The sequence below is a fragment of the Trachemys scripta genome, chromosome 4, assembly GCF_013100865.1.
Source record: "Trachemys scripta elegans isolate TJP31775 chromosome 4, CAS_Tse_1.0, whole genome shotgun sequence".
NCBI classification, from domain to species: Eukaryota; Metazoa; Chordata; order Testudines; family Emydidae; genus Trachemys; species Trachemys scripta.
Window position 1 is genome coordinate 30,299,994 of NC_048301.1, and position 13,522 is coordinate 30,313,515.

At 37.3% G+C, this 13,522-nt stretch overlaps 1 protein-coding gene across 1 annotated transcript in view; it reads left to right on the top strand.

The window, feature by feature from the left end:
* The window catches only part of TRIP11 (thyroid hormone receptor interactor 11), an 83,517-nt gene that overhangs the window by 8,890 nt on the left and 61,105 nt on the right, over window positions 1-13,522 (top strand). Inside the window, exons 3-7 of the mRNA XM_034768083.1 lie at window positions 946-1,056; window positions 2,538-2,816; window positions 5,868-5,936; window positions 10,266-10,431; window positions 12,801-13,166. Of these exons, the coding sequence (XP_034623974.1) occupies window positions 946-1,056; window positions 2,538-2,816; window positions 5,868-5,936; window positions 10,266-10,431; window positions 12,801-13,166 (991 nt within the window). The remainder of the gene's footprint in view (window positions 1-945; window positions 1,057-2,537; window positions 2,817-5,867; window positions 5,937-10,265; window positions 10,432-12,800; window positions 13,167-13,522) is intronic.

Below are 13,522 nucleotides of genomic sequence, written 5' to 3' on the forward strand. Positions count from 1 at the left end.
AAGCAATTCTGGAATGCAAGTAATTAGGAGAAATAAAGGGATGCTGATCAGGGTGATTTTGATTGTTTCTACACACATTAGAAATATGATTTAAAAAAAATGCTCACTCTAGAAATGAGGGTGACAATGATGTTTAAATCCCAATTTTTCAGCCTGGTGACCATCCATCATCACATTCAGAGGGCCAGATTTGTTTAGTGGGCATGGACATATGTGTGTTGTAGATTTATCACCTTTTACATTGATTACCTTCTCCACTCTGATATTGTTCATGTCAGACAGTGGGACCTTGAAATGTAACAATAGCTCCTGGCTCTGAGATGGTCTCAAGTCCAGGTTTCTTTTAAGTTTCAGCATTTTTCTGGCTGATAAGGAGATGCTTTATGAATAGCTGGGTTTGCATTTCAGACTTGGCTGCGAATCATAGAATATCAGGGTTGGAAGGGACCTCAGGAGGTCATCTAGTCCAACCCCCTGTTCAGAGCAGGACCAATTCCCAACTAAATCATCCCAGCCAGGGCTCTGTCAAGCCTGACCTTAAAAACCTCTAAGGAAGGCGATTCCACCTCCTCCCTAGGTAACCCATTCCAGTGCTTCACCCACCCTCCTAGTGAAAAAGTTTTTCCTAATATCCAACCTAAACCTCCCACACTGCAACTTGAGACCATTACTCCTTGTTCTGTTATCTGGTACCACTGAGAACAGCCTAGATCCACCCTCAAAACTAATCTAGAAGGTGTAATTTCCAGCCTATAACCCTCAATCCAGATTTTTATATGCGGTATTTTAAATTTCAAAGAGGTATTTAAGTTTGAAAGAATAAAGTAGGACAACATGGGAAGTCTGCAACATAGCTATTTTAATTTTTTCTCCCATTAGCAAATTCCTTAGGAACGTAAGCTTTAGTTTTTTACATTTATTAATAGTCACTTTGCACTTTTCTAGAACGAGAGACTGAAGAAGGTTTGCAGTGATCTAGAAGAAAAGCATGAAGCAGCAGAGCTTCAGATAAAGCAGTTGTCCATCGAGTACCGAAATCAGCTGCAGCAGAGAGAGGTACAGTGCGGCACAAATAACTTCAGGCAATATATGTCTGTATTCGTTAACAAAAATGTACTGCATTAAGTTTGTTTGTATACTTATTGACGAGATAAAGATATCTATTCTACAATCTCTAAAGGTGAGAGGCAAGCAGACCGTTCATCATGGTACAAAGTACCCTATTGCTCATCCTGTCATTTATGCTGTTGCTCATTTATAAATGTACAGATTGTCTCAATCACTCACAAAATTCTTCCAAATCATGTGACATCAGTTTACACGTACACCTGCCAGATGACTTAATATAATGTAGCTATTGATCTAAGTAGCCTCAGAAATATCTTGTCTGATGTCACAGTTTCTCCCTATTTTATTACCATTAAGGAACAACAGAGTAGATTAACCACCACATATGATTATAAATTATTTTATAGTCCTAAATCACACTTTTTGGAAGGATAGGTAAGAAAGGAGAAAATTCTCTTTAAAAGTGTTTATTTCTATTGTTCTTTCAGATGTTCATTTGGTTTAAGTGTAGATTTAAAAATGGGAGAGGATCAGCATTCGCAGCTCTGGAAAGTGGATTTTTGGGCAAAAAGTAATCCTCTATGTATGCAACTGTACAATGTGAGATTTTAGAGTCTTCTAAACAAGGAAAGCTATCAACACATTTATAAAAATTGCTTTTACTGAATGGGTTTTTAGCAGAAAGAATATCTTTGAGACGTGTGTTGCACCCATTGAAGTCAATATCAGATCTCCCATTGACTTCAGTGAGAGCAGGATCAGACCCTTGATTCGTACGTGCATAGGAAAGGACATATTGAAGTTGGAAAAGCAACATCTGGATATTTGTAGTATTTTGTCCATTCTGTATCTTAGTGTAAACAATTTTCTTTTGCTCTAAGAGTGACTTCTTTAATATAGTGTGTTGTGATGCAAAACCAGCAATACATTGAGAAGTTGGAGTATAAAATAACTTCAAATTTAATATCAAAATAAATAACCTGAGGAACCCTGTACTGGTTGCTTTTATTTTAATATTTAATTAAAAAATCTACCACTTTTATATTTAACTGTGTTGTGGGACTTGGTACTCAGAAGCCTTGCTGTAGAATTTAGGTACGTTTGCCTGCTAAATACCCCAAAACCTTTATTTACAAGGGAAGCATTCTTTTTAAGGGGCTGTGAGGATACTTTGCTTATATGGTGCCTTTAGCTGACTAGTGTTTAAATGGTAAAGGAATAATTTTTAGAAGCAGTTTTTACAAGAGTCCTTGCTTTATAAGAGGCCAGTCAAGAACATTCCTCTCCATAGAGTTGGAGAGAAAACGCTTTTTTTTTTCCTAGTGAAAGAACAAGGAGATCTCAGTAATTTTATGTCAGATGAGAATACAAATAGCAGGTTTAAATTTCATCTATTTACAAGAGATAAAGTGAATATACTTTGAGATTTTCTTCTTACTAAAATCATGCACTGTATTCTATATATTTAGGTGGAAATCAGCCATCTAAAAGCTAGACAGAATGCACTACAGGAACAATTGCAGAAGTTACAGACAGCTGCTCAGTCAGCACAGTTAGGAGCTGGTGTTTTGCCACCAACCACTACATCAGCTTCCTTTGTTCCAGTGGTTAGACATCATTCTTCAGGTTTTCAAGGGGATGACATGGACTTTGGAGATGTAATCTGGTCCCAGCAAGAAATAAACAGATTGTCCAATGAAGTTTCTAGACTTGAATCTGAGGTTGACCACTGGATGCTGATAGCACAGGTGGGTGATTTTTCCCTATATTTAGTACATTGAGTGAATTGGTCACTCTTGAAGCCAGTCATGTTCAAGTTCATGTTCAGCAATTATATGTAGAAAAGTAGCATTTAGGTTGACATAGCTGCTGTGCTCAAGAGTGTTACAAATCCACATCCCTGAATACCACATAGCTATGCTGACCTAATCCCCAGTGTAGACACAGCTAGGATGATGGAAGAGTGCTTCCAGCGACCTAACTACTGTTGCTCAGGGAAGTGGTGTTCCTACAGCAATGGAAAAACCCCTTCTGTTGGTGCAGGCTATGTCTACACTGCAGGGTGATGCTGGCATAGCTGTGGCGCTGTAGTTGCACTGCATTAATCACCACAGGCACTAATACATTCTAATTCTGGTTTTGCTGGTTGGTGACCCTTGGTACCTTTCAGTCACTGTTGTCCATTTGTAAAAAATTGGTAATACATAAAGACCTGCCTTGCAGAAGTGATCTAAAGATTAACTAACCTGTAGATGGTGATCCGAAAAATATATAGCACTATATAAATTCTAAATATTATTTTTACTTTCTGAGAAAAGGAGCCATAGTAAGACTTAGTTATGGAGACTGAATTTCTTTACTCTTCACATTATATTAATAATACAGCCTCTCCCACCCCCGTAAAATCTGTAAAAATGTTTTACAGGTAGGGCTGTCAAGCCATTAAAAAATTAATCACGATTAATCATGCCATTAAAAAAATTAATTGCGCGATTAAACAATAATAGAATACTGTACCATTTATTTAAATTATTGGATGTTTTCTACATTTTCAAATATATTGATTTCAATTATAACACAGAATACAAAGTGTACAGTGTTCACTTTATATTTATTTTTCTTGCAAATATTTGCAGTGTAAAAAAGAAATAGTATTTTTCAGTTCACTTAATACAAGTACTATAGTGTAATCTCTTTATCATGAAAGTTGAACTTACAAATGTAGAATTATGTACAAAAAATAACTGCATTCAAAAGTAAAACCATGTAAAACTTTAGAGCCTACAAGTCCACTTGGTCCTACTTCAGCCAATCGCTCAGACAAACAAGTTTGTTTACATTTTCAGGAGATAATGCTGCCTGCTTCTTGTTCACAATACCACCTGAAATGGAGAACAGGTGTTTGTTGTAGCTGGCCTCGCAAGATATTTACATGCCAGACATGCTAAAGATTCATATGTCCCTTCATGTTTTAACCAACATTCCAGAGGATACGCGTCCATGCTGATGAAGGGTACTGCTCGGTAACCATCCAAAGCAGTGCGGGCCGATGCATGTTCATTTTCATTATCTGAGTCAGATGCCACCAGCAGAAGGTTGATTTTCTTTTTTGGTGGTTTGGATTCTGTAGTTTCTGCATCACAGTGTTGCTCTTTTAAGACTTCTGAAAGCATGCTCCACACCTCATCCCTCTCAGATTTTGGAAGAGATTCTTAAATTTTGTGTTGCGTGCTGTAGCTATCTTTAGAAATCTCACATTGGTACCTTCTTTGCGTTTAATCAAATCTGCAGCAAAAGTGTTCTTAAAGTGAACATGTGCTGGGTCATCATCCAAGACTACTATAACATGAAATATATATGGCACAATGTGGGTAAAATAGAACCGGAGACATAAAATTCTCCCCCAAGGAGTTCAGTCACAAATTTAATTAACGCATTCTTTTTTTAACAAGCCTCATCAGCATGGAAGCATATCTTCTGGAATGGCAGCCGAATCATGAAAGGGCCTACAGATGTTTAGCAGATCTGGCACGTAAATACCTTGCAATGCCGGCTACAAAAGTCCCATGTGAACGCCTGTTCTCACTTTATGGTGACATTGTAAATAAGAAGTGGGCAGCATTATCTCCTGTAAATGTAAACAAACTAGTTTGTGTTAGCGATTGGCTGAATGAGAAGTAAGATGGAGTGGACTTGTAGGCTCTAAAGTGTTGCATTGTTTTGTTTTTGAGTGCAGTTATGTAACCAAAAAAAAATCTACATATGCAGTTTCGTGATAAAGAGATTGCACTACTACAGTACTTGTAAGAGGTGAATTGAAAAATACTGTTTCTTTTGTTTATCATTTTTACAGTGAAAATATTTTTAATCAAAAATAATTCTATAAAGTGAGCAGTGTACACTTTGTATTCTGTGTTGTAATTGATATCAATATATTTGAAAATGTAGAAAAACATCCAAATATTTTAAATAAATTTCAATTGGTATTTTATTGTTTAACAATGTGATTAATCACAATTAATTTTTATGAGTTAATCGCGTGAGTTAACTGCAATTAATCAAGAGCCCTATTTAGGCAAAGAGTTTCTTAAGCATTTACAAGGGTTCAACACAAAATATTATAACTTCTTTGGGGATTTTCATATGTAGGCTTCTAAAAAGTACTTTTTCTCTTGTTGTTTGTGCTATTGATTGTAAATTACTACTGTGCCAATGCACAAAGTGATACTGTAGTTGCAAATTTTTATTATAAATTTTACCATCTGTAATTTTCCCTTACCACTTACCTTCATTTTCTGTCAGTTATAAAAATTCTCATTGTTGTGATCAAGTAGAGCCCAATCCTGCAAACTCTTACTCATGTGACTGATCTTTACTCAAGCAACTAGTGTGTTTGATTTCAGTGATATTACTCGTGTCCATAGCATCTACAGTTATGTATACTGGAATTAAAATACAGTGAATATGTAGGTTTTCTTTAAATGCAAGAAACTGTTAAATATGCTAGCATGTCATAAATGCAATCAATATACTGTGAAATTTGTGCACAAAGAAATCCAATAGCTGTTCTTATGTTTCAATAGAGAAATGCTATTTTATATTTTTTTCTTTACCTACCTTTTACCTATGTTTGAATGTTGTGATAGAGGCTTACTTACTTTTAGTAAGTAATTTTAGTGTCCTTGCATTTTCTATTTTATTAAGAATTATATGCTGTTGAAGTGCTCAGAGGAAAATAAACTGTTGTTTATCTCAATTTATTTCCCAAACTAAAGTATTATTTTTCTTTTTTTATCTAGTCTTCCAGAGTACAAGGAACAAATAATGCTGATCAAAGTGAAATCTGCAAGCTGCAAAATATTATCAAAGTAAGGTGACAGTTTTCACAAATCAACCCACACACACAAATTTTTTTATAATTTGCAGCTAAGCCCCCAGTCCTGCAAACATTTACATGTGTAGTACCAATGCCTGCAGTCATATTTCATATGAATCAAGTTAAGTATATGCATAAGTGTTTGCACGATCAGGGCCTAAGTCCTTTGTACTAAACAAAGTGTATTGGCATATAATATACACATTTACCCCCATATAATGCAATCCTCAGGAGCCAAAAATCCCTACTGCATTATTGGTGAAACCCCATTATATCGGGGTAGCCGTGGCAGGGCTCCAGTGGTGATTTAAAGAGCCCGGAGCTCCGGCTGCTGCGGGGAGCCCCGGACCCTTTAAATCGCCACCCAAGCCCTGCTGCCGGAGCCCTGGGGTAGTGGCGGTAGGGCTCCAACGGTGATTTAAAGGGCCCAGGGCTCCCCAGAGCGGCAAGAGCTCCGAGCCCTTTAAATTGCCTGCCAAGCCTGCTGCCGCAGCTCCAGGGTAATAGTGACAGGGCTCCAGTGGTGATTTAAAGGGTCCTGGGCTATGGCCGCTGTGGGGAGCCCGGGTCCTTCAAATCGCTGGCTGAGCCCCGGGGTTACCACGCTATATGCAAACCCGTGTTATAGCGGGTCGAATTATATCAGGGTAGAGGTGTAATTGTGTTTATAACCGAAATGTTGCCACACCGCCTATATTTAAAAAAAAATTCTGATTAGATGAACGAGTGTCTCTCAGGTTGGTCATACAACTGGCTTGTTACAATATTATAGGCTTGAAAATATAAAGTTTGTAAGATTAAGGCCAACACTTCAAAAGTAGCCAGTGATTTGTAGTGCCTCAATTTTTGGATGCCCATCATGGGATACCTTGAGGTTGCTTTCCCTCTCCAATCCCTTTCCCCAGTCTCTATAACTCCAAGTGAACTCAGTGGGAACTATAGGTGTTAAGCACTTCTGAATTTCAGACCCTTGATGGCTAACTCAGACACCATAAAAATTTTAGTCTTAATTTGTAAGGTACATATTTTGTACAGGGGCATATCTGGACGTAATTTTGTCCTGAGTCCTGTTTTTTAAGTTAAGCATTATTAATGTACTATATAGGTGTGAAGGCATATACTGGTAATGTAATACATATGTAAATGGTGAAATAAGACAATTTTTTATACTTACAATGAAGCTGGAAAATCAAATCAATTTTATTTTCAATACATGGTAAGGTGAGAGTAAGTGTATTATCTAGTATAACTTATATTTTTCTAGTTTGTTTTTCTCCCATATTTGTGTGTTTTAACATAAGTCATAATGAATGATGGAGAGGAGACTTCCTGGTAACTAATACTTACCTGGAGAAGTTCAGGGAATGACAGGAAAACTCCTCCTGATCACGCATTGCTGCTATTAAATGTTAGTTATTACATCCTTATTATTTATCCTATGTAAGTAAATAGTGCTCACCTTTTTTCTGTATTGAAAAGTGAAAAACCTAATTGCACCTTGCCGGGGATGCAGAATTCTAGTTATACTACTAGAAACAGCTTTTTTTTCTAGAGTTCCAATAAGCTTAGAATATTGAATTTATAAATATGATTAGAAGGAAGGTATATTGTTGCAGTTGTCTCTTCTCCGCAGTCTTGGATACTTAAGGCAACTTTCAAATTAGGAAAAGCTCTAAATCAGTAACTCTCAACCTTTCCAGACTACTGTACCTATCCCTTTCAGGAGTCTGATTTATCTTGCGTTCCCCAAGTTTCACCAGACTTGCTTACAAAATCAGACATAAAAATACAAAAGTGCAACAGCACAATATTACTGAAAAATTGCTTACTTTCTCATTTTTACCATGTTATAAAATAAATTAATTTGAATATAAATACTGCACTTACATTTCAGTGTACAGTATATAGAGTAGTATGAACAAGTCATTGTATGAAATTTTAGTTTCTGCTGATTTCGCTAGTGCTTTTTATGTAGCCTTGTAAAACTAGGCAAATATCTAGATGAATTGATGTACCCCCTGGCAGACCTCTGCATATCCCAGTAGTACACATACCCGTGATTGAGAACCAGGGCTCTAAATCAGTATAACAGAAGTCTGAGTGAGCTCTGCAGCCCTTTTTACATACTTTTCATTGTGGACCAGTCTTTTCCACAAATGATGTGACACTTTGCTCTCTGGCTGGTTCAGAAAGTTAGTCTTTCTTTTGCCTTCTATGATGTACTGTAATGTTGCGTTTGTCTGCTAAGGTGTAAATAATCCATACACTGTAACTCTTCCCAAAACAAGTGCCAGCCTCTAGTCCTATGACCTGCTCCTGCTCCAAAAGAAGTCTGTTGCAGGGCTCTCATTGACTTTTTTGGGAGCAAGTTTAAGCCCTCTGTGAGAATCTCAAGGTTGTGGAATCTCTTCCAAAATGAGTCCAGGTTACAGAATTGAGCCCGCGTTCTGTCAAAGTAGAAGCAATCCAATATTTTAATTTTTTTAGCCATTTGTGGCAAAAGTTATTTTTTTCACCGGTACAAATGAATTGACCATGATTCTTCTTTCAAGAATAGTCCCAGCTACTCTCCCTAGTGAGGCTGAATTTTCTTGTTGCTTAAAGAGGAGAAAGTTGAGGCTAAGGTTGTGGGCTACATTCTGGCTGTTAGTAAATTCCTGTGTTTGCATAAAGTAAGGGTTTGTCTACATGGAAAGTTAGTACCCCGCAAGCCAGGATGTGAATCTACAGGGCATCAGCTTGCCACACACTAACTCACTATGTGGACACTCCTACCACACAGTAAAAGTCCCGAAGTGTAGAATAGTACTTTGGCACTTTCACTGCACTGTAGTAATGTCCACGGGGCGGGTTAATGCATGGCAAGCTTGTGCCCTGTAGATTCACATTCTGGCTTTCCAGGCATTAACTTGGCATGTGCACAAGCCCTAAGTTACTTTTTTGGTGAAAGAACACTTCCAACTATCCCTATAGTTGATAAATGTTTTTGTTTTCAATTTTGCATTACAGTCAAGCTCCAAGACGACATTTTTTCCTTTCAGTATTTGTAAAGTTCTTAGAAGATGTGACATGCTTTATAAGTGCTAAGTACTTTTTTTATTTAAGCGATAATGTTCAGAGTGGGCACTTCCAGGGACTTGAGGATCTGAAGAAAAGCTAAGGGGATTTAACATAGCTGGTTATTAACTACTGCTATGGATTGCTTTACCTGGGAGTGTAGGGGGGTTGTGGGGTATGTGTCACTATTGCTATACTTTTCTCTGTGCTGAAAAGATCAGAGTAGAAATGCACATCCATGGGACACAGCGTCGTGTTATACAAAAGTGGTCAGACAACATGTACAGTTACAAATAGGAAAATAGCATTTTATGCTCATGATTCCATTAAAAACGCGCACACACACACACAGATTTTTGTTGTCATTACTTTCTTGTTCAAGAAACTTATTCACCTGTTTACTTGGCAGCCCTGCCGTATCAATGGTTGGAGTTTCCTAATTAACATGAGTTCTCCATCCAAACAAAAATATTATCTGAATTTTCATTCATAGAGGTCAGGGATTTTTTGTCTGTCATTGCAACAAGGTGGTAGATCTGAAAATACAAGTTATTTGACATTTGAGACAATATTAACCTGATTATAATTTAACTATGTGAGTGGGAGTGTGTGTATGTGAGAGGTGAGGTGGTGGTGAAGGAGAAAAAAATCCAGTCATCTACCGTCTGGATCTCCTAATGCAGGGATCAGCAGCCTTTGGCATGCGGCCCGTCAGGGGAAATCCGCTGGCAGGCCGGGACGGTTTGTTTACCTGCAGCATCCACAGGTTTGGCCGATTGCAGCTCCCACTGGCCACAGTTCGCCGTTCCACACCAATGGGGGCTGCGGGAAGTGGTGGCCAGCACATCCCTTGGCCCACGCTGCTTCCCGCAGCCCCCATTGGCCTGGAGTGGCGAACCGTGGCCAGTGGGAGCTGCGATCGGCTGAATCTGCGGACACTGCAGGTAAACAAACCATCTTGGCCCACCAGTGGATTTCCTTGATGGGCCGCGTGCCAAAGGTTGCCGATCCCTGTCCTAGTGTATACATTCTCCTATGTGTCTGAGATTACAAGTTCTTTGAGGTGGGGCTCTTTTTATTTTTGTAGTTTGTACCATGCCAATCACATTGATTGTATAAATAAATAATTTTTAAACAGGCATGTTTTATTTTTGGTGTAAAATATTTGGCAGTATCTTTGCAGGTGCAGAAAAATATTCTTTTAAAATGTATACATACTGTGTGTCTGCATTCTAAATATTTTTTTTTCAATTACACTTTTTAGGAGCTGAAACAGAATTTAAGTCAAGATATAGATGAACATCAGCATGAGCTTTCAGTATTACAGGATGCACATCGACAGAAACTAGCAGAGATAAGTCGTCGGCACCGGGAGGAATTAAGTGAATATGAGGAGCGAATTGAAGAACTTGAAAATCAGTTACAGCAAGGTATTTATTACCCTGCAATCATTCTATTTTATTGTCTGTTACCCTCAGCTTTTATATGGAATGAACTTCATTCAGAAATCAAATGCACATACAAATGAGCAGTATAATCTACATCCAATACATTCATATGGATTTAGCAAATCTTTAGTTTGGTTATCATTGACTTGAGCACATTTAATTGCATTGTTAATGGCTGCTCTTCAGAAGAAAACGCACATGTGACTTTCAGCTGTCCACCAACAGATTCTGGTCTAGATACTCAGTGAGAAATTCTTCAAGTCTGTTAAATTTATTTTTCAGAGCTATGGGGTTACTACCTGTGGAGGCTTCTCTCCTGCTATTACCAATCTACTAGAGTTGAAAACTATCTGAGAAACAGATATATCTCTTCACTTGTATTCACTGCGGGATATTTTTTTAAACTCCTGGACATTAATTTGTTCCCTAATAATCTACTTACTTCCATATCCTCAGGCAGGTGGTATGCACTAAATCCATAAAGCCAACACATGTTTGATTCCAATCCAATATTGATTTGGAAAGAGACTGCAGAATAGAGTGAAAACTTTTCAACTCAAAAAATAATTCTGGAGGCAAGTAGTAGATACTAAATGGGTCACTCACTGAATGATATGAAGTCAGAGTTGATGGTGATGAGGGCTGTATAAGTTCCTGGTTGGATGGGTTGGTAGATAAAACACTTTATAGCAACAAGTGCCTTTATCTGTTTTTCTTGTACTGGGATATCTTTGGATGCATAGAAGTGAAAGTTTGTATGTCTTATTAATTGGGTCTCTTTTTGCAGGGGGCCTCATTTACAAGTTCATATCTAAACTTAATACGTTTCATTTGTAATTGATTCATCAAAACTATGCCACCCAAAGAGTGTGTGTTACCCTTTGGGAAAGAGACGTACTTCCAATGACAACTGTCCCTTCCCAGAATGAAAGAGAAACTCCATCACCGACAGTGTCTCCTCAGATATAGAGTTAGGCAGAAGCACCATGTAAGAACTTTTTGAGGTCTCAACCAGAGGTGGTAGGGAACTGACTCATGGTATATTAATGCCTGTTAAAATTGTTCTGTCTTCTGACTTCTTTCAAAACAATCCTTTTAAAGAGTCTTGGGTAAAATCAAAGGCATGAGCCACGCATCTCTTGCATAATGACTCAGCTGTAAGATAAAATACTTCTCACACTTCTTAGTATGATATTACTCACCTATGACCATACCCTTGCTAAATTGCGTTTTCACCCATCTGGTATCGTCTGGATGCAGATCCTAGAAATTCTTGTTTTCAGAATCTACGTAGTCATGAATGGACAAGCAACATGTCTTCTTTTAGCAGCTTCTATCTAAATTTTGGCTTTCTGCCTTCTTGATCTCTGTAACTTGTATAAATGATTTGCATTATAAGTTACGCTGGCTATACAGAGGCTCCTAAAGTTTTAGGGACATTATATCTGGTACCTATAAAAACCCAACTTCTCTTGAACGTGACCTTTAGGTTGAAAGTCTGAGAGTTTTATTGCAGAATAATGTGTCTTTGCTTCTATGCTTGGCAATTTACATTTTTAATTTAAACCTTTAGAGGAAAAGTCAATACTGTTTACTGTATATTGAATTATAAATTTAAGGATTTATGTATAAAATGACAAAACCAAATGTAATGAGAATTTAAATGTTGTCTTTGTCTATAGAACATATGATTGTCATCAAAACATTCTTTAATTCTTGCGGGAACTTAAAATAAATCTAATATGTTTGTACCGATTACCAGTTTTCAGCCACAATCCTGAGAAATTAAAATTGACTAAAATGAATACATGTGAAATATACAAATTATTATAACCCGTGACAACCATTCATTAACTCTGTTACATTAAAACAACAAACCACAAAACCTAGTGTCCTTTGATCTGGAATGAACCTGGTAGCTAACAGTATTCTGGTCAAATAGTTTTAGGAACGTATGAAGGACTGACTAGACAACTTTATTTTTTGATACTCGTTATGACTTGATTATTTTTCCCTTTAAGTCAGTTTTTTAACTATTGGTGATTAGAACCATATCTGCCTCACTTCACTTGTTTCAAAATTGCCATTTTATAGTTATCAATGTAAGCAGCTGTGAGGTGCATCTCTTCTAAAGCAAACCACGTATCTTTATATACTTCAAACATTTGTTCTTCTAAATGTCTCTCTTGCTTTCTGTAGATGAAGTGAGTGCCTCCATTTCACGAAAGTTATTGTTTAACATTGCCAACCTTTCAAGAATAAAAATTCTTAGTTGGTAGCTGTTTCAGGAGAAAATTCTATAATGCTGACTTTGGTTACTAGTCTAAACTCAATCTCTTGTGGTTTTTCAGGTGGTGCAGGCATTGAAATCACTGATCATTCTAAAATTAGCAACCTGCAAAAGAACATTCAAATTCTACAAACTGAAAAACTAGAGGACACACAGAATATGAAGAAATTGGAGGATAAAGTAAAAAATTTAAATGAGAAATTATCTTCTGTAGAAAATGAGAACAAAATCCTGCTGAACGAGAGAGAACTGGTAAAGGTGGAAAACAGCCAAATAACACAAGAATATGAAAGACTGAAATCTGAGTTTATTAAGCTTCAAAATTATGTTGCCGAACAGGAGACCCTTCTGAAAGAACAGGGGAAAAAACTCCCACTGATGACATCGTCAGAGGAAGAAGTGGTCAGACTACAACAAGCACTGTTGGGTAGGAGATTTTCAGATCCTATCCAAAATATTTTACACATTTAAAAATAGAGAGAAGCCATTTTAGGAAAAGAAGTATGAATAAATGAGATTGTGACAACTATGAATAGAGCCACTTTAGAAAAGGGTTTACCCCTGAAATGATCAAGTAAAACAAGATCTGAAAGGACTACCTTGGCACTACTCTGATAGTGAGGTAGAAGTCTCTGGTTAGCTTAGTGAAGATGCCTGGTTAGAGCCTAGCAGGAATTTTTGTTCTCTGTTTTGCCGTAATATTAAAAAAAAAAAAAATGCCAGTTTTATGATGATGGTTTCTAATATTGTTTGCATCAGTCTGTAAAGATACAGCTAAGATCA